At 61.3% G+C, this 20,510-nt stretch overlaps 1 protein-coding gene across 4 annotated transcripts in view; it reads left to right on the top strand.

Moving 5' to 3' along the window:
- The first annotated feature begins 1,096 nt into the window (after positions 1-1,096).
- NFIC (nuclear factor I C) overlaps positions 1,097-20,510 on the top strand; it is a 67,937-nt gene continuing 48,523 nt past the window's right edge. For 3 of the 4 annotated variants that reach the window (XM_059697205.1, XM_059697203.1, XM_059697201.1), the window contains exons 1-2: positions 7,852-8,007; positions 17,320-17,851. In XM_059697205.1, coding sequence (XP_059553188.1) covers positions 7,978-8,007; positions 17,320-17,851 — 562 coding nt within the window. In that variant the 5' untranslated portion in view covers positions 7,852-7,977. Of the gene's footprint in view, positions 1,501-7,851; positions 8,008-17,319; positions 17,852-20,510 lie in introns of those variants that run through there. The other variant, XM_059697202.1, reaches the window with a different exon arrangement.

Here is a 20,510-nt window from a genome sequence, read left to right as displayed (position 1 = left end):
CAGACCCCCAAAATCAACTTCTAGTGCCCCTAGCGTCAGCCATGGCTCCAGAAGGGTGGCCAAGGGTCTGGTTTTCTTCTCCTGGGATGCTGCCTGCCCCAATCCTAAATCCTAGCGTCCTCCGTGGGGGAGCTGGGAGCCGCTTCCCCAAAGGGGTCCCTGAATTCCTGGAGGGAACTGGGGTCGCAGGCAGGACGAAACCCAGACGCAAGTAAGATATGGGATCTTCTCCACCCCACCAGGCCCGAGAGCATCCCCTCCCATCGTCCCCCCCGCTGCGCCAGACGCAGAGCCGGGAGGGGGAAGGGCGGCGCCTCCTCTGCGGCTGCCAGAGGCGGGGGGACTGCGGGAGAGCGCGCGGGGGGGGGGGGGGGGGGCGGGGGAGTGGAGCGCTGCGGCACCGCGTCCCAGCCCTCGGCAGCCCAACCCGACCCTCCACGGCCCCTCCCGTCCCCCACTGCGGGGACTTCGTCCTGAATCCTGACGAGGAGGGGGCGCCCGCCCCCCCTGCGCCTACGGAGCGCTCCCCGCCACCCCCGTCCCGCCTGAAAGCCCCTCGTGACCCCCAGGGCACCCCCGCCCCCAGGTCTGTCGCCCTCGGTGTCCGAGCCTCTGTGTCCCCATCTGTCCCGTCTGCCGTTGTGCGTGTTTGTGACTGTGTGTATCCGGGACACCTGCCCTCTCACGGGCCAGGGTGGCTGGCGCGCTGGCCTCGGACAGCGGTCCTGGGGGTCAGCGTGTGGGTCAGCCCAGGTCTGGAGGATGTTGCTAGGATTGCCCATCTCTGTGCCCGATGACACCCTGAAGGCTCTGGATGTCTAGGTGACACCCCAAGGCTGTGAGCATGTGGGTCCCCGTGTGTCTACCTGGGTGGCACTCGCAGGCTGTCAGTGTGAGTGTGTTGGTGGCATCCTGTGAGAGGTGTGCACCCTGGACACCCTATCGGCAGTGCGCGCGGGTCCCCGTGTGTCTGGGTGCCGCCCGCAGGCTGTCCGTGGCCGCTGCCCGCGCTCCGTGTGCTGGTCTGCGCGCGTCGGGGTGCGTGGCGACAGTCGGAGACGAGGAGGCCCGGCCGCAAGTGCCCCCAGCCATCGGCGTGTGTGTGCGTGTGTGTGTGTGTGTGTGTGTGAGCGCGCGCGCCGCGGAGAAGCTGGTTTCGCTCCGTCCGGCGCGAGCCCGCCGGGGGCTCCACGACCCGCCGCCGCAGCCGCTCGCCCGGCCTCCCCTGGCGCGGGCGGCGGGGGATGGAGCTGCCGCAGCCGGGGCCGGGGCGCCCAGCAGCCTGAAGAGCCAGCGGCGCGCGGGGCCGGGGGAGGCGGGCCGAGGGGAGGGTCCTGAGAACCCGGGGGGCGGGCACGGCGCGCCCCCTCCCTCGCGCGCTCGCTCCCTCCCCCGCGCGCCCTCCCTCGCCGCCTCCTCCCGCCGCCTCCGGCCCCCCCTCGCCGGGGACCGAGCGCGCTCGCTCCGGCGCCGGCCTCGCCTCCTCGCAGCAGCGCCATGGTACGTCGCCGCCCCCACTTTCGTTTTCGCCCGGGGAGTTTTTTGGGGTGGTGCGTGGGCTCCGGGCGAAAGTTGTCAGGTCTGGGGGGGCTGCCCCGAGGAAGGGCTCGATGCGGGGACCCCCACTCCCTCCCGCCACCCAGGACCCCCGCCCGCCGACCCCCCCCTCGCGTCTGGGGGCGGAGCTGGCAAGCAGGGCGCAGCGGGGGATCCCGAGTGGGGGGGCCCCTCGCGGGAGCCGCTGTATCGGCGGGGAGGGCGGGGCTCCCGGGAGAGGGTCCCCCCTCAATCCGGCCGGACCCCCGCCCCCTATCCGGCACGGTGGGAGGCGAGAGGGCGCGGCTTGGGGCGCCTGACCCTGTAGCGCGCAGCCCGCGGGGGAGCGGGGCCGGGATAGGGTCGGGGCCGGGGTTGCGGCAGCCCCCGGGGTGCCCCAGTCCCGGCGAGCGCGACGCGCCAGCTAGCGGAAAATGGCCGCTGCGGAGAGGGGCGGAGAGCGCGCCTCGGCCGCCGCCGGGCGCCTTGAACTTGGAGCCGGGCGGGCGGCTGCTCCTAGCGCCACGCAGGGGTAGCCCGGGGCCTGCCCTCGCGCAGCGCGTGCCCCGCCCCCAGGCCGACCCCGGCCCGGCCGCCGCGCACGGCGGGTCTCCGCCGGGAGGGGTCACCAGGTCTCGGCCCGAGAGCCCCAGGCCGGCGAGCGTCCGTGCCTGCACTTGAGGGTTCCGGTGTCTGGTCCGTGGGTGGCGGTGGCATCCGCACTCCAGGGGTGCGTTTGGGGCTCCGCTGCTCCCAAACAGATCAGCACGGGAATCCGGGGGTGCGTTCGCGGGTCTGCGCGGCGAGGTGGTCCCTTCCTTGTCGGTGGGTCTCCGGGTCCCCAAGCGTCGGGTCCTCTTCTTTATGTGTCTGCGCATCCACGTGGCTGGGTGTGTTGTGTTGCGTGTGGTAGAGCGTTGTCGGCTCTGGACAGTGTGCGTGTGTCTTTGGGTAACTGGGCGACTTGCCATGTGTCCCCGTGGAATGGTGCCGTGAGGCTGTGTGGCTGCGTCGTGTGCCCCCGGGGGGCAGCGATGTCCCTGGGTGACCTTACGGGGTGTCCCCGTGTGTGTGACAGCTGGGGGTTGTCGGTGAGTGGTGAGTGGGAAACGGTGTCGTGTGGCCACATCCCAGGGGACAGTGGGTGTCCCTCTGTGCAGGTGATTGGCGCTGAGTGTCTATCTTGGGGATGGGTCTACACTCTCCTCCCTGCCCCCACCCCCAGTTCCTTTTTAACTACCAGGGGCTGCTGGGTGGGGGCGGGTGCTTCCTCTACCTGACCTCACCGGCACCCCACCCCCTCCAATGCCCCCTGCCTCGGGATCCCCAACTGGCATGGACCTAGGTGGTCGGGGCTTGAGGTTCAGGACGAGGTGGCTCAGGGACACAATCACTCCAGGGGCTGTGCCTGCTGGGGAGGGGAGCAGGGTGGTGGGGGTCCCCCCCTCTACTGCGGAAGAGGTCCTGAGGAAGGTTGGTTACTGAAGCGCAAGGGCTAGTTCGGTCTCAGGGGTGTGGCCAAGTAGACCCCCCTCACCCCCTCCTGCCTCTCTGCACTTGCCAGGGGGCCAGGCAGGGGTGGGTGGGGGTCCAAGTGTTGTTTTCCACCCTCCAGGGAGACCCCTGCCCAGGGCCTCCATATAACTTTCTAAATATGAAAGCCCGGAGGTCAGGCCAAATCTCTGCTTTTTTCCTTAGACCCGCATCTCATGTTGGAAGGGCTGTTTGGGAAGGTGGAGGAAAAGGGGTCCATACATAGTCCTCAGGGTTCCATGCTCCCCCCAGCCCCCCACCCTCAGCCCTTCCACTTCATCCTCACCCTTCCCTACAGCAGCTGCTCTCAGACGCAGCCCTCCCCCAGCGCACTCCTCTGCAGTCACACTTACCTGGTCTGCCCTGCGCCGCACTCACCTCATCCCCTCGCCCCCAGGCGCCCAGGGGGACACATTCCCGTGTGCACCTCCACAAGCGCACACCCACAACGCATCCTTAGGAGGCGCCTGGTCACGGTCACACCTGCACTGAACTCTGCACACACAACCACACACGTCCACACTGTCAGAGGGACACAAATACACAAGCGCTCACAGGCACCTGTACTTGTGGGAGAGGGAGGAATGTTGCTGTGGGGACTGCCAGGAGGAAGGAACAGGGATGTGGGGTGTGTGTGTCATTGTGTGCACGTGTGTGTGTGTCCATGTACCTGTGTATGAATACTGGATTCTGTTGCAGGTGTGTGTGCTTGTCAGCATGTGTCATTGTGTTTGGGTGTGTGTGATTATGGGAGTGTATGTGTGTTGTGTGTGAAAGTACTCTTGTGTGGGTCTGTGTTTGCATGTAATTTATGTGGATCTGTGTGTGTGTCTATGTGGCGCTGTTTTCATGTGAATCAGTGTGTTGTTTCTGTGTGTGACTGTGTGTGTGTATCCTGTTGGATCTGTTTATCTGTATATGAGTCTGTGTATGTGAAAATCTTGTCTGTGTGGCATGTTTGTGTATGTCTGTGTGAATCTGTGACTGTGTGGTAAGCTGTGTGTGTCTGTATGTGTGTGTATCTGTGACAGTGCCAGCCCTAGTGTCATATCCCACCTTTGCTTCCCATGACTGAGGACCTGAATGTTCCCTTCTAGAGCCTCAGTTTCTCATCTGCAAAATGGACACTCCCACTCCATGGCCAAGGAGGAGTGGCATGGTCAGGACCCCCCCTTCACAAGGCCCGGCTCCCTGCTGTGTCCTCTGCTCTCGGGGTGTGGCAGCTGGGGTGTTACCACCAGCTCCTGTTCTCCCCAGCCCGAGCTACTCCGTGAATGCCACTCACTTTTTCATGAACCTCTAAGGAGAGTACAAAAGTAAAAACGGAACCTTCCTCATCACCCCTTCCCTGGTCAGGCCCCAGTCAGGGATGCCCTGTTATCATCCGTGATAGTGATCCATGATAGTCCCTACCCCCTGGATTGTGGGTAAATCAATGACAGCCTGGCCAGAGGTCAGGACAGTGCCTGCACACAGTGGTTTCTTTAAAAAGCAACTGGTGGAATCAGACCTGTGTGTGGAAGGGTCCCCAGGGGAGACCTTTATTTTAGGAATTGCAGGTGGAACAGATACACATTCTTGTAAAGGACACATGTATGTTCTCATAAAGGTTACATTTATATCTTATACCATAAAGGATACATGTATATTCTTATTTTTTTAAAAAATCCCAAATGAGGTCTTGAGTCTTCTGGCTGAGTCTACAACAGAAGATCTCAGCCAGGGATAGTTTTGCCCCGAGGGGACAATGGGCAGTGTCTGGGGCATTTGTGACCATCACGACTGGGGCTGTTCCTGGCGTGGAGTGGGAGGAGGAGTCTGGTCCAGACCCCACTTTCCCCAGCTGTCTCCTGAGCCATGAAGGAGCCCCTCCTCCTTCTGTGGAGCTGCGCAGTATTCCAGCCCGTGCCCACGTCGTTGGCAGTGCCGCACTGGCCCCCCACAGGTGGACACACGGTGGCTGGCTCCAGATTGTCAACACGGCTGTGCATCGGTATCTGGGACAGTTACAGAGAAGCCAAGAGCACATTCTAAGGAAAGTGCATTTTTAAAAAATTTTTTAACAAAGGAGCTAATTTGTGCTCCAAACTGCCAGGAGCTAAATTATGCACCCGCCTGGGGACCCTTCCACACACAGGTCTGATTCCACCAGTTGCTTTTTAAAGAAACCACTGTGTGCAGGCACTGTCCTGACCTCTGGCCAAGCTGTCATGGATTTACCCACAACCCAGGGGGTAGGGACTATCATGGATCACCCAGTTTCACAGAGGGGGAAACTGAGGCACAGGGGAGGTTAAGTTGCTGGCTGGAAACATAGATTCAGGCTGCAGCCTTTCAGCACAACTGGCCTGCTATGGACCTACTATGTGCACTGCAGGGGCCTCTTCTTACCTGAACTGTATGTATTATATATTTAAAAGTAGGTTTACAGTTGTGAGTACGTGAAAGAGTTCCTTCTTGTATTATTTATTAATTATTGTATTCTAACTGTAAACCTACTTTTGCTAACCCCGTGTGTGTGTGTGTGTGTGTGTGTGTGTGTGTGTGTATGGGTTGCTGGTAGTGGACTTGCAGAAGGTTCCACCATCCACCACAACTAATATTAACACAGCCCTCACACACACTATCTCATTGTCTCAAGGACTCTGATACCCGCAGTCTTCCAGGTTGTGTCCTAATGTTGCCATTTCACACATGTGGGAACTGAGGTTCCCAGAAGGGCAGTCTGTGCCCTCCAAACTTTACCTTGGAAAGGAACCTCACCTGCTCCGTGAGGGCTGCATGCATGGCGGGAGGGGGCGGCGCTCTGAGGGAATGCTCAGAAATCCATTTTAACTTTTAAACGTCTGTGAATTGGGGTGGGGGGTTTGCCATCTATGTGCTCCTGGCATTTTTAAAATAAAATACTGCTTTATTTTATGTTTGTATTTGGGTTCCTAGGCACCTGCGTCCCCCATTCACCCTGGAGTTTGAAATGCCCACCACAGCTGCACAATGGGGGGTTAAAAAAACATTGGTGACGCGCTCAGCTCACCATGTGCTAAGCGCTGTTTGAATCACTGTCAGCCGCACGCTGCGAGAAGCGCAGTGACCAGGGACTGTGTGCTGGTAGGAACCCTGCTCCCTCCTAGTCCAGCACCAGGGCCATGGACAAGTGGCCTGCATTCCGTGGGCCTCCGTTTTCTCCCCAGGAACACAGGGGAATCAGGGTTGTTGGCCTGGGCACGGGGCAGGTGCCCCACGTTGGTAACAGGATGCCATTGGCCTCAGGATGTTCCGAGAGACTAGTCAAAAGGGCCAAGCTTTCTAACAATGTCTTGGTGCACTTTAAAAAAGTATTTTTTATTGATTTTAGAGAGGGGGGGGGAAGGAACATCAATGAAGAGAGAGAATCATCGATCGGCGCCTCCTGCACTCCCCACAGTGGGACCAGCGCAACCCTGGCATTTGCCCTGATGGGGACCTCAAGGTTCCTAAGTCGATGCTCAACCACTGAGCCCTGCAGGCGGGCCTCTGGGCGCACTTTGGATAGGAAGTCAGGTTTCTGCTAAGTGGCATCATCCTTATGCCAACTGACCCCGTGAGGTGAGCACTGCCAGGCCACTTTACAGCGCAGGACACCCAGGTGGGAAGACGAGTTTAGGCCACCTCTGAGCCAGGCTGGGAGGACTGGGGGTGAACCTGGAAGGTTGAGTTGAGCCCAGGAGTTGAGGTCAAGGTCATCAGGCACCCTGGGGACCAGACCCGGGGAGGGCAGGTCTGTGCTTAGTTATTCCTGGGGGGGGGGAGAACATTGGAGCTTGAAGAATGTGGGCTGCTGGGCCAGGTGGCCCCACTGTGCCTCAGTTTACAGATGTGTGAAACGGGCACATGGCTAGCTGGGGTCCGTGGGAGTCGGTAGACGCCCGGGAAGAGGCTCCAAGGTTTACCCGAGTTCTGTCTGGACATAGTCCTCCTGGGGAGCTGAGACCTGCAGGGGGAAGCCAACCCCCCCCCCAACCCCCCGCCCCACCGTCCCCCTTGGGTGCTGGCTAAGGAGGAAAGAGCAGATGCCAGGAGCCTTGGTTAGCTGGGCCCCTCCAGCCAATGAGGGCGCTGTGGCAGCCAAGCCCCGTTGCCCGGGCACTGCAGCCCCTGTCTGGCTCTCGGGGACCAGGGGGAGGGGCTGCAGGGACCCCTTCTCCTGCCACGCACCTCGGGACCTACATCTTTAAGGGGAAAGCCTCGCACTGCGCGGCCTCTGCACACGTCACTGCTTCATTCTCCACCTCCCCCCCCCCCTTGGCTCCTTTCTCCAACTTCCCGGCCAGCTCCGGGCGGGTGGGGGGGGGGAGTCTTAAAAATCTACCTCGGGCCCCCAAATGTCCAGCAGCAGCCCAGCGCCCCCTCCCCACTGGACGCGGGCGGGCGGCCCCGGGAGACCCTCTGCGGTCTCCCTGCGCGGCCGCGGGTCCCCACCCGGGGTTCGGAGCCCCGCGGCGAGAAATTCGTAGCAATAATGGGGTTCACGAGGCAGGAGGGGAGCGTGTCTCCTTCCCCGTTCGCGCTCTTTTTTTCCCCCCTCGTTTCTTTGAAAGTTGGATGTGGAGCAGTGGGAGGTTCGGGTGGGAGGGGAGAGAAATTGGGGGGGCGGGAGGGGAGAGGTGGCCAGAGGGAGGAGAGACAGGGACCCAGAGCCGGAGGAGGGGAGAGGCAGCGAGAAGGTGGGGGGCAGGCACAGAAGAGCGAGGGAGAGAGAGACGCAGGAGAGCGGGAGGGAGCGAGCGGGAGGGAGGAGGGCGGGCGACCGAGGGAGGAGGCGGCGAGGAGCGCGCCGGCCGCGGCCGCGGGGGGGCGGGGGGGCTGGAAAAATGACTCAGTAAGTTCAGCGCGCCCGCTCCGCCGCCTGCGCCTCCCGCCGCGCCCGGGATGTATTCGTCCCCGCTCTGCCTGACCCAGGTACGCCCCCCGCCCGCCCCGGCCCCGGCCCCGGCCCCGCACCGGGCCTGGGAGTTGAGACGCCCGAGGAGGCGGGACGGAAAAGGCATGCGTCCCTCCGGCCGCCCGGACCGGATGCCCGGACCTGGGATCGGGGACCGGTGGGGGATGGGCTGGGCTGGGACCCCCCCCCGCCCCCGTTCCTACGCCCAGAGCACTCGCCGCGGACTCCAGCCCCGCGCCCCCCCCCCCCACGCCCGGATTCTCCCCCCTCCCCCCGGACGGGCCGCTGGGGCTGCAGGTTCGCCCACCACTTTGCAGGACGAACTCCCCCACCCACTCGGGAAGGTCCGAGGGGCGCCCCCAAAGACAGGGCTCCGTGTGAACCCCGTGCCTGGGCTGGGGCCTGCCTCCAGGAGGCGTTGGGGGGCTGGCCCCGGCCTCCCCAGCGCTCCCGATGTGCTCCCCGGATCCTCTCCGCGCCAAGGTTGCGCCCCGGCGCTCCAGCCCGGGCTGCCTTTTCCCCCATTCTTGGCCCACGTGTGCGTGGAGGGGGAGGGGGTGCACGAACTTGGAGGCGCCCGCGGTGGGAGGAGGGGTGCTCGACGTCCTGGCTAAATCTCCCGCTCCCCCCACAACCCCCCCTCCGCGCTCCCACCACCGTCCCGACGTTTTCGCCGCATCGATTTGGGGATTATTGAGCCGCTGCCGCCGCCGCCGCCGCCGGGAGGAGCCGGGAGGCCGGTGCTCCGGGGTCTGGCGGGCACTGCGGCGCTGCTCCCGCCCTCAGCCGCCGGCACCTGCCCCTGCCCCCTCCCGTAGCCTCTCACCCCTGGCCCGGCTCCCAGGCAGCCCAGTGGGCCCTGGTGCAGTGACGGGGCGGGGGAGCTGCCCTTCCCCAGGCCGCACCCGGGACGTCCCAGCTCCCTCACGGGCAACCCGCCCCTGTTTCTGCCTTCCCGCTTCCCTCCCCATCCCTTGTCTCTGGGTGCCTGTGGACCAGTGGGCTTCTTGTCTCAATTTCCCCCGCGGTGACCTGGGGCAGCGTGGCCTGCAAGCTGTGGAGTGCAGTCCCGGATATCCGAGGAGCCCTGTGTGGGAGCACGCAGATGCCCAGCTTGAGCCCCAGGGACTGTCAGTCTCTGCCAGGGGTCCCCCCCCTACTCATGATCCTGGGGTCCCCCTCATTCTCGGTAGGGTCTTTGTCACTGGCCCCCTCCAGCACCCACTGAGGAGTTCCTGCCTCCAGGCAGACAGTGAGGGCTGGAGCTGCAGGGGTCTCAGGCTTGTCCTACTGGCATCTCCTGGGTGACCTTGGGCCAGTCCCGACCTCTCTCCAGCCCTCCCTTTCCCCCTCTGAGCTACTTTTGGGGAGGGCCCCTCAAAGTCGTCAGCGCTGGCCCATCTCAGTCTCCCAGTCATCCTGAAGTTCCCCAGTAACCATGAGGGCTCTAGTCCAGTTGCTTCGTGACCTTGGGCCTTAGGGGTGGGTGGTCTGGGTGCCCCTGCCCCTTCTGCTCTTCCTGCACGCTCCCCAGAGCCACAGGAGGGGGGGGGGCAGGCAGAGGAAGGCTATTCCAGGCGAGGAGGTTGGAAGGCGGCCTGTTGTCACTGCGCCCTGGAATTCCCCCATCAGGACGCCTCGGGAGACAGGCCTCCATCCACGTTGCAGAGAGGGGGCGGCGGGAGAACAGAGCCCTGGCATCGCCCGTGAACTTGGGCACTCACGGGGCCTGGCTTTCCCCAGGAGCAGGGCAGGGATCAGCCAGGCGGCGCTCCGCTCGCTCGTGTAGAAACGTGAAATCACAAAAATCAGAGGTTGCTGGGTGCAGGGGACAGGGGACAAGGAGCCTGAGACAGGCAGGGAGAAGCAAGAGCGCTCCCGCTGGGGGCGGGGAGGGAGCAGCCCCAACGCAGGGGCTCCCCCTCTGTTTATTCTCCCAACTGCCCTCCCCCACCCTGGAGAGGAGCCCCCCTCTCAGGTACCCCACCCTCCCAGCCTCAGTTTAATCCCTGCAGCTCCTCGAAGGCCCATCAGGGTCTGGTTGGGGACCTGGTTGGACCCTGACTGCTCCTGCAGGACCCCCACCCCTGGCTCAGTCTCCCTAGCCCACCCCCACCCCGTTTCTCTCCGTCTTTATGTCTCCCTGTCTCTCTGTTTCTCTCTCTCCATCTCTGTCTCTCCGTCTTTCTCTGCCTCTGTCTCTCCTTGTCCTTCCATCTGTCTCTCTGTCTCCTCCCGCCTCTGTTGTCTCTCCCCATGTCTGCTTCTCACCGTCTCTTTCCCCCCTTTGCCTGTGTCTCTCTCTCCTTACCCCATCTGTCTCTCCCGGGTCTCTCTGACTCCATGCCCCCGCTTGACGACTCATTTTACAACCTGAGTCCAGCCTAAAATAGCTCCCTTTCAGCTGATCCCACCTGGATCCTCCTAGGAGCTGAGACTGGCTGCGGGGTGGGGGGCAGCTCTGGTGCCAGCCACCCTGTGCCCCCGGCCCTGCCCACCTAGGGGGGGATGGTGGCCCTGAAGGATTCTGGGAGCCCTGTCCTTGTTTCGATGGTGGTGACTCAAGCACTTTTTCACTTTTACTCTTAAGAGGAACTGTGTGGAGCAGCCGTTACTTCCATAAATCCTGCCAGCGGGAAGGCCGGCCTCCCTACGCTTGCCCCGCTCTGGGCCTCCCCCTGCCTCCCTCCTGCCTGCTGCCACCGCCACATTAGTTATTCCGGGTTTGGGGCCAAATCTCTCTTGGCTGCAGTGCCCAGGCTTCCCCGGGGCCACACGGTGCAGCTGCCAGGGCCCCTCCCTCATTCATTCATTCTTTCCTTCATTCCTTCACCCCGGTCCTTCTCAGGGAGGCACTCTTTTTAAAAATATATATATTTTTATTGATTTCAGAGAGGAAGGGAGAGGGAGAGAGAGAGAGAAACATCAATGATGAGAGAGAATCTTTGATCAGCTGCTGCCTGCATGCCCCCCACTGGGGATCGAGCCTGCAACCCGGGCATGTGCCCTGACAGAATCGAACCCAGGACCCTTCAGTCCACAGGCCAATGCTCTATTCACTGAGCCAAACCAGCCGGGCAGGGAGGCACTCTTTTTACTGCCATTTCTCCAGCAGAGAGACTGAGGCTGGGAGAGGGCACCCAACTGTTGTTTGATTTAATAGATGGTCATTAAGCATCTCTCATGGGGGTGGGGAGAGGCAGAAGGCAGTGAGATCTAGGCCTGGTATGGGCTCTATCAGGTCAGGCTTCCCCAGCACCTCTGGGCTAGGAAAGGGGCCAAGACCAGAGAGGGTCAGGGCCTGCCCAGGGCAGCACAGCATGGCTGGTGAGGCTGGGGGTTGGGGCACACCTGGTTCATTGGCCACACCTGGGCAGGTGGGCACTCGCTGTGTGCCCTCCACTCAGGGCCTGATGGCCTCTGATTAGATCCTGTGAAAGGCACACCCTCACTCCATGTCTGTATCTCTCACCCCTCCCTTCTCTGCGGTGGAGGTGCCTCAGCATCAGGGCCCAGCGCCTTATAAATCTGCTGGGATTCTGGCCTAGTCAGCATTCTCTCTCTCCCTCTCCCTCTTCCTCTCCCTCCCTCTCTCCCTCCCTGCCTCCCTCCCTCCTTCTGTCTCTCTCCCTCTGTCTCCCTCTCCCTCAGTCTCTCTTCTGTCTTCCTGCCTCAGCCTCCCTCCCTCCCTAGCTCATGACAAATGGGGCCGCCTGCTCCATGCAGCTCCTGCCCATGTCCACCTCCCGGGGTGCATGTTGACCTGTGGTCAGCAGTACAGGGGCGCCCCCACATTCCCATGCACACTCGCTGGCACCACTCCTATGGGGACAGAGCCCCACCCCACTTCAGATGTGCTCTAAGGTGGGGGGTGGTCTCAGATCTTCATGCAAATCCTGCTCAGGAGGCTCCCAATGGAGTTTTCTTTCCAGCTGTGTGGCCGGGTGGGTAACCTAGACCTCCCTGTCTTCCCGGTGCAATGAAGTGCCTGGTAACCTTCACTCCTCAGGCTGCCCGAGGATTCAGGGAAGCAGGACACCGCTGAGGTGCTGGCACAGGGCCTGGCACACAGTCAGTCCTCATACATGTGTGAATGGACGGGGGGTTCTGCCAGTTGAAAGAAGGCACTTGAGTCTCTCTGAGTCTCAGCCTCTCTCCCTATGTCCCCACATGGGGAGCATCATCATGCCTCCCTTCGATCGATTCTTTAACCATCACACAGTGCCTGGTGTGCAGTAGGCGCCAAATAACTTGGCTAGCGGTGACCCCACAAAAAATGAGAGCTTTGACCCATGAGGGTTTTTCTGTTGAACTTTCCTCCCAGCCCAGCCTTGTCCAGGCTTTTCCCAAGTTTGGCCAGACCAAGTGGGTACTGGCGGCCTTTGTTAGTTGGGGTGTGTGAATGGGGCCAAGAGGCAGAGGATGAGATTGTGGATTCTAGGTTGGGGGGGCAGGAAACAAGGTGACAGGCTGCCTCTTTGGCTGAGTGAGCCCCCCAAGGAGAAGGTGGCCACCGACGGAGCAGGGGAAGGGAGTCACACAGAATCCAGAGCGCGCATACAGAGTGCAGAGTGAACTGGGGAGCCCCACCGATGGGTCAGACCACGTGCCCAGGGGCCCGGCAGTGGGGTTGAGGAGGCCGGAGGTCCACAGTCACAGGGACTCTGGTGGAGGCCCCAGCTCTGCTCCTTCCTGGCTGTGTGACTTTGGGCCTCTGGCTTCAGTGCTCTGTGCCTCAGTCTCTCCCTCCAGACAGTGGGCACAGTCAATGCTCAGCCTCCACGAGGCACAGCCTGGCTCCTCGCCTCTCTCTCGAACACCATGGTCCTCTGGCTCAGCCCCATCCTCTTCCTGGGACACCAGAAAGGGAAGTCAGAGAGCCAGGGCTCACACTCACCTGTCAGTCGGGCAGGGGGTTTCACTCTCCTTGGCCTGGCCCGTAAGGTCCTGCACAACCCGCCTGGGTCCCCTCCCTGCCCTCACCGCCTCTCTGCCTCCTCACTGTTTCCATCGAACGTGCTGATGATGGCACGGTCCTGCCTCCAGACCTTTGCCTGCGCTGGTGCTGTTTTCTCCACCTGGGAAGCGCCTGCTCAGGGTTGTCACCGTTCAGGTCTTCCTTCAAGTGTCCTGTCCTGTGAGAGACCCTTCCTGACCCCCCCCCCCCCCCCAGCTAAACACAACCCCCAAGGCGTCCCCTGGTCCCTCAAACTCCTTCACATTTCCTCAAACCATTTAGTTCAACCTGACGTTTTATCGCATACTTGTTGGCTTGTTTAAGGTCCATCCCTGCCACAGATCAGCATCTGCGTGAAGGCCGAGCCCCGGTTACCGCTGGGTCCCCAGCACCATGCACACAGTAGGCACTCAGGGAATGTTGGTTGAGCAACTGAATGACTTTCTCCCTCATTAGATAAGAGCTATACAGATGGTCTGAGCTCGGGGGCGGAGTGACCTAGGTTAGGAGCCCCAACTGTGGTGCCAGATGGGTCTGCATTCATAGATGAACTCTGCTGTTTGCCATTTCACCTGGGCTTTCCCTCGAGAAGGGGGCATTGGCGTCAGGGCTTTCAGGGATGCATAGGAGTTTGGGTTAAGCGCTTAGGAGGTGGGTCAGATAGATTCTCAGCAGTGTTTGTTGAGTTGCTGAGTGAATGAAGGAGAGAGAATCCTTCCAGGAACGCTTTTGGAGTGGGAATTGGAGTTCCATGTGCTGTTTGCTGCCCTGGGCTGTCAGGGTGGGAGGGATCCAGGGAAGGGCACAGCCCAGTGCACAATTGTCCATCCATAGGGCCCAGCAAGGGCTTGACCCGGTGCCCACCTCCAACCTGCTGCTGCCCTCATTGGAAGGGCCAGTGGGCCACGTGGGGTTTCTGGGCAAGGCCTCATCTTGCTCCATCTCCCCCCACTCTCTGGTTACCAGGGCAATAGACAAGCACCCCATCCCCAACCCCCAACAGGCCGCAGTATCCCTTTCTGCCCGTTGTACAAAATGAGAGACTGAAGCCCAAGGCTGAAGGTGAAAACGGAGGCTAATGCCACCCCCAGGGGCTGCCTGGCAGTGGAGTGCCTCAGCCCCAGGACTCAGGGTTGGAGGAGGAGCAAGAGCTGGACTCAGACTCCACAGCTTGTGTGGTCCAGGCGAGGTCTGAGGGAGCCCTGGGGAGAGCTGCCGGAAGGAAGGAACCGTGGAAATAGGGCTTTGAGGGATGTGTAGGAGTGTGGGGGGATTCTCAGCGTCTAGCTTGCCTTGGCGATCCCCTGTGCCCTGTCAGCCTGAGGGCATCGGGAGGTGCCTGCGGAAGAAGCCTCCATTGTTGCAGGTCTTGTGGGACAAAGAGAGTGACAGGCCTGCCTCTCATCTAGCCTGACCTCTCTGGGAGGACAAGGGAGGCTGGGGCAGCAGGTCCATGACCCAGTTACGGACTGTTTGTCTTCCTTCCTGCTGGACCAGCTAGGGTCACTGGTGACGTGGGCTCCCACCCCTGCTCTCCTCCCTGGCACCTTTCCCCGGAGAGGGTGTAGAGATCAGAGAGGGAGGGGAGGGCTCCGAGAGGGAAGGAGCTGGAAAAAGGATTGGGGCTCCGAGAAGGGGAGCCAAGACCTAGAACAGGAATTGAGGGAGAGGGGTTCAGAAGTGGGGAGGTGCCCAGAGAGAATGGCGGTCAGGAGAGGCGTCTGGGGACCGTAGCCTGCCCCTGCTGGCTGACACCCAGCGGCCTCTTCCCAGCTCCCTCTTATCAGGGCCACAGCCATCACCAGAACTTGGGTGGCAGCCACAGCCCAACGTCCACACCGCTGCCCTGGCATCCCCTCCGCGGGACAGTGACCTGTGCCTCTATCGATTCCCCGTCCCCGGTTCCCCGGCCAGACGGCCTGGGCTCTGGTCCCTGCTCTGCTGACTGGCTGTGTGACCCTGGGCAAGTGGATCCCCAGTGGCATCAGGCACAAGACAGGCAACTCGGGTTGGGTCGGACTGGCAGGGGATGGGCCGCTCCGTCCTCCCTCTGCCTCAGCAGGTCCGCAGGCGGGGGCCGCACGGAGGGCCCAAGTGCAGTCCCGGCCACAGTTGTTTCAGTGACTCATGCTTCAGGGCACATTGGAGTGGGGAACTGGGCGCCCAGGCTGAGCCCCCTCACAGGCCGCCCTGGCCAGGGCAGGAGGCTATTTTCAGAGCCTCGGTCATAGGTGAAACCTGAGGTCATCCCCTTCCCGCCAGCACCCTGTGGCCGGAGATATCAAAGGGAGATAAAGCCCGGAGCGGGGAGGGTGAGCCGGCCAAGGGGTACCATGAGCATCCAGGTCTGGAGGGGGGACCGAGCTAAGCCACACCCACCTGGAAAGCCAACCAGGAGTCCAGAGCAGCTGTTTCTGTCTCCGAGACCCCAGCCCGGCAGAGAGCAGGCTGTTTTGAGAAAGGGGCCTGATGGCCTTCTCGGGGTGAGGGTCCTGGGTTCTCTCACACAGGCTCTGAGAGTGGGACCGAGGCCAGGTCTCCGCCCCTCTCTGAGCCTCCGTTTCCCCATCACGCAATGGATAGCAAAGCCTTGGGCCTTTTCCTGCCCCTTGGAAGACTGTAAGCAACCAAAATATTGTAGCAATGCCCATAATAATAGTAATAGCTAATGCAGTCTTTTGAGAGCTGGGCAGATAATGGGGTTCATAAGCCAGGAAGAGATATCACCCCATTCAAGAAGCCTGGCATGGTCCTGGCAAGAGTAGGACCGATGTTTCTCTTCTGTCTTCCTTTCTCCTTGAGTGTCTGACTCCTGAAGACAGACACCAGGTCCCGGATGTCCTGCAGGCTGTTTCCCTTGCTAGAAAATGGAGAGAAGGATGCGGCCCTCATATCCCCTTAGAAGGGGCTGGGGCTCCCCATGTGGCTCTCCGAGGGACCCTACTGGGGTTGCTGCTTTTGTGGAGAAAGTCAGATGGGTGTGGGGTCTGGTCCCAGCCCCTCATGACTGGGTCCCCTCTTGGAGTCTCTGTTTCCTCGTTGTGGGCCCAGCAACACTAATTAGGCACAGTGGGAGAGGGAGGTGTTGAAGTCATAGCTCTGGCCAGGTCTCAGCCTCCCCAGACTCAGTTTTTCCATCTGTGGAATGGGTCTGTGGGGAGGGGGCGGGGAGCTGACCCCCAGGGGCCCCACTCTCTAGCCCTGAACCTCCATGGCTGAGCTCCCCTGTCCAGTGTGTTCTGACCTGTGTCTCCGGCCTCAGCGTTCCTGGCTACTTCAGTGGGTCTGTGCAGGAGCCCCCACCAGCAGCCCCTGACACCCAGGGGTCCTAGTCGGGCCTGTGGGCCTCAGCCCTGTCTGTACACGTGTTCTTCAGAAACAGCCCCTTGCCCTCATTTTTTCCATCAGTGCCAAGGGCCAGTAGAGGCCGCCCTGGACCCCCATCGGGTGTCCGCTTCCTCTGCTGAGCAGTGGGTCTGAGAAAGGAGCCCCAAGCGTTATTCTCCAAGCCTGGTTTTTCCTGCAGTCATTGAGGACCCACTGTGTGCTCGGCCCTGCTCTCAACAGTAGCGCTCACACTACAGCCTGGGACCCGATGCCAGCCACCTGTTTTTGTCAATAAAGTCTTATTGGAATACCGCTCTGCCGTCATTTACATCTTACCCAGGTTACACTTACAGTGTAGAGTGGAATAGTGGCTACTAAAATATTCACTATCTGTTCTTATGGTACTTTCAAACCCCAGTTCTAGAAGGCAGAGAATGGATCCATGACATCCTCACTCGCCCGACCTCAGTTTTCCCATCTGTACAATGGGTCCCCATCCGTCTCCACCTGGAACCCTCAGCTTGTCCTGTTTTGGGGTTTAAGATAGTTTTTCATGAATGTCTTTCTTTTTTTAGATATATTTTTATTGATCTCAGAGAGGAAGGGAGAGGGAGAGAGAGATACAAACATCAGTGATGAGAGAGAATCAATGATCGGCCGCCTCCCCGTACACCCCACACTGGGGATCGAGCCCGCAACCCAGGCATGTGCCTCGACCAGGAATCCAACCATGACCTCCTGGTTCATAGGTCGATGCTCAACCACTGAGCCATGCTGGCCGGGCCATGAATGCCTTTCTTGGCCTGGGCTGCCCATCGAATCCAAGCCTCAGTTTCCCCATGTGGGCAATGCGTTCTCACCTGTCCCCCAGGAACTTCTGCTGGGCTCCCTCAGCTTTCCCCAGGAGGTGGAGGGGTCTGCCGTGGTCCCCTGCCCCTCCCCCTCCGCCTACTGAGTTTGCTTGGGGATTCCCGAGCCTGAGTCTTCTGGCGGGCAGTGGGTCCCCGGTGCCCAGCGCCTTCTGACCTGCCTTTCCCGCCCGCAGGATGAGTTCCACCCGTTCATCGAGGCGCTGCTGCCTCACGTGCGCGCCTTCGCCTACACCTGGTTCAACCTGCAGGCGCGGAAGCGCAAGTACTTCAAGAAGCACGAGAAGCGGATGTCGAAGGACGAGGAGCGCGCGGTGAAGGACGAGCTGCTGGGCGAGAAGGCCGAGGTGAAGCAGAAGTGGGCGTCGCGGCTGCTGGCCAAGCTGCGCAAGGACATCCGGCCCGAGTGCCGCGAGGACTTCGTGCTGGCCATCACCGGCAAGAAGGCGCCGGGCTGCGTGCTCTCCAACCCCGACCAGAAGGGCAAGATGCGCCGCATCGACTGCCTGCGCCAGGCCGACAAGGTGTGGCGGCTGGACCTGGTCATGGTCATCCTCTTCAAGGGCATCCCCCTGGAGAGCACCGACGGCGAGCGCCTGGTCAAGGCGGCGCAGTGCGGCCACCCGGTGCTCTGCGTGCAGCCGCACCACATCGGGGTGGCCGTCAAGGAGCTTGACCTCTACCTGGCCTACTTCGTGCGCGAGAGAGGTGAGCCGGGAGGGGGGGGGGCGCCGCTGTGCGAGGGAGAAGGTGGGCTCATGCGAGGCCAAAGGGAGGTCTGATGTGGGAGGTGGGTCCAGGCACAGTCCGAGGGAGGAGGCAACCTCCCTGCGCCGCCCCGCCGTTGGAACAGGGAGTTGGCCTTCGCAAGGTCAGCGGGGGAAGGCTGCCGAGCTGTGAGGGTGGGGTGGGCGCAGTGGGAGTCTAAGGGGAGAAGTGGGCCTACAAGCCGGTTGGAGGGGACAGGCTCACTCGATGTGAAGGTCTGAGGGAGGGAGATGTGATTCAAGGAGAGTGTGATGGGAAAGCAGGTACGTCCTGAGAACCTGAAGGTGGAGGCCTTGATGTCTGAGGAGGCTGGTGTGCCCTTGGCGTCTCAGGAGATGAGACTCTGTCCCAGGTCTGATGGGCACAGTATGGCCTGTTGGGGACAGGAATGGGCACAGGAGAGTGACTGATGGGAGACCGTTGGTTGAATAATCTGATCTCTCTGGGGAAAGCTGGGAGAGTGCCGGGGCTGTGCGCTGCGAACACTGGTTGATCGACTCTCAGACTTCCAGCGGAGGCCCAGCCCGGCACACGTTTGTGCTGTGAGTGGGACGCTTGGGTGCTGAGTGACTTTGGCCAGGTCACCACCCTTCCTGGTCCCCAGTGCCCCCGGCTCTGGCCCTTTCAGCTGTGTGTTTGCTGGTTCTGCGGTCAAATGCCTGAGGTTGAGACCAGCAGGGACTTTGAGGGTGTAGACAGTCCATGGCAGCCTCCTGGAAGAGGAGGGGTGGCTGAGCTAAGTTCTGCAGGATGGCTGGGCAGTGGCGGCCGTGGAGGGGTCCCCGTGGCCGGCAGCCTAGGCAGAGATGTGGAGCCGGATACCGGTCCAGCCTCTTGAGGTCACTGGTGCCGGTGGCCAAAGCCAGGGCCGCTGCTTCCTGTCTGTGTGTCTGTGTTCCACATGCCGCCCCGGCGTGACTGTGGCTATCTCACAGTTCTGTGCCTCAGTCTCCCCCCTCTGTCCAATGGGAGAAGGGCCATGCCGGCTCCTGGCAGTGGTATAAGGATCAGATGAGTCTGTGGAGCTCAGCTCTCCAGGGTGTGTAGCGGGGAGAGCCAGACAGAATTTCCCAGTTTTGACCTTGGTTCCTTGACCTTGACCCCACTGCCCCTCGCCCTACCCGCACCAATTAGCAGCAAGCCCCCGGGGGCAGCAGTGAAGCAGTGCTGGCGGGGTGCGGAGGCAGAGAAGTGGAGGAGGTGACTGTCTCCGGCAGAGGGCAGGGGGCAGGGACTGCCTTGGCTCATTACCATGCAGGTCCAGGTCTCCCCCTCCACATCCATCCTCGCCACCCAGCCCCACCCCCACCTCCTCTGAGCTGAGCTGATAAAATTTTGAAGCAGAGTTTTCTGCCAGCGTCAGCACAATCTCCAGGCGCCTCCCCTCCCCCACCAGACCCCCTCCCCCCCCTCAGTTCAGCAGGCAAGCTAGGCCTCCAGGCCTCCCCAGACACCTTCAAGCCCCACTTCTAGCCCTTGTTGGCCAGTCTGGTCAACCTCCTTGAATGAGGGCCAGGAAAGGTCAAGGCTACCAACCTCCCCTGCTTCCAGCCGACTCCACTATCCCGGGGGAATCCCTGCTCACACTGGACCCGGCTGACCCGGCCCCAGCCGGCCTGCAGTGGGGGTGGTGTCTGAGAGCGGGGCCTGGATTCCGGCCCTAACTCGGCTGCCTGCTGCTGGGTGATCCAGGACAAGTCACATGACTTCTCTGTGCCTCGTTTTCGTGTCTATAAAATGGGAAGCTCGACAATAACTGTAGGAACGGGTGCTCATAGTTGTTGAAGGCAAGGCCCAGGCAGAGCTAGGGCTCCATGGATGGTTACTGTACATCCTCATTACGATTGCGATTTCCCCCCTCCAGGCCTGGGCCCCTGCTGTTCCCTCTGCCTGGAATGCCTTTCCCATATGGAAAACTCCTACTCATGCTTCAAAACTCCAACTCCTAGCCCCACTTCCTCTGTGAGGCATTGTTTTCTGACAGCTTAGCAATTCTTTCCCGTCTTTCCAGCAGCCCCGCGAGTAGAAATCATTGTGGTACCGATTTCACAGAAAAGGAAACAGAAGCTCGAAGAAGGGACTGCCCAAGGTCACACAGCCAAGAAAGGGGAGAAGTGGGACTTGGATGCAGGCAGCTTCTGAGCTGACACCCCCTCCAGCCTGCCACACTCCATGGCAGAAAGGGGTGAAGGGAAATTGTGGTTTGCAATATGGGCAGCCAGTCATCACGGCTTGGCCACCCCCAGGCTGGGTCTGTGTTCCAGGCTTCCAGCAGCCAAGGCCTCATCCAAGGTCCCGGGCTGAGGCTGCCCCGGGCCCCCTGCTGCGCCTCGGCTCCCTGCCGTTTTCCCCAGGACCCTTGTCCTTGTTCTCGGCCAGAGTTAAGTCTGTTCTCGGCCAGGCCGATGTCAGTCGAATGGCAGAGAGAACCGGTAGCACCTCCCTGCTCCCACCCTGTGGGCTCCAGGCTGGAGGGGGCCCCAGCATAGGCCAGAGCACAGAGTGCGCCTTACTCCGCCTGACGGGAGGCGTGGGATTGATGAGGGGTAAGGACGGGCCTCAGTTGGCCTCTGGAGGGGTTCAGGGTGGATGATGAGGG

The sequence above is a fragment of the Myotis daubentonii genome, chromosome 5 (assembly GCF_963259705.1).
Source record: "Myotis daubentonii chromosome 5, mMyoDau2.1, whole genome shotgun sequence".
In the NCBI taxonomy this organism is placed as follows: Eukaryota; Metazoa; Chordata; class Mammalia; order Chiroptera; family Vespertilionidae; genus Myotis; species Myotis daubentonii.
This window is presented reverse-complemented; position numbering and strand designations above follow the sequence as displayed.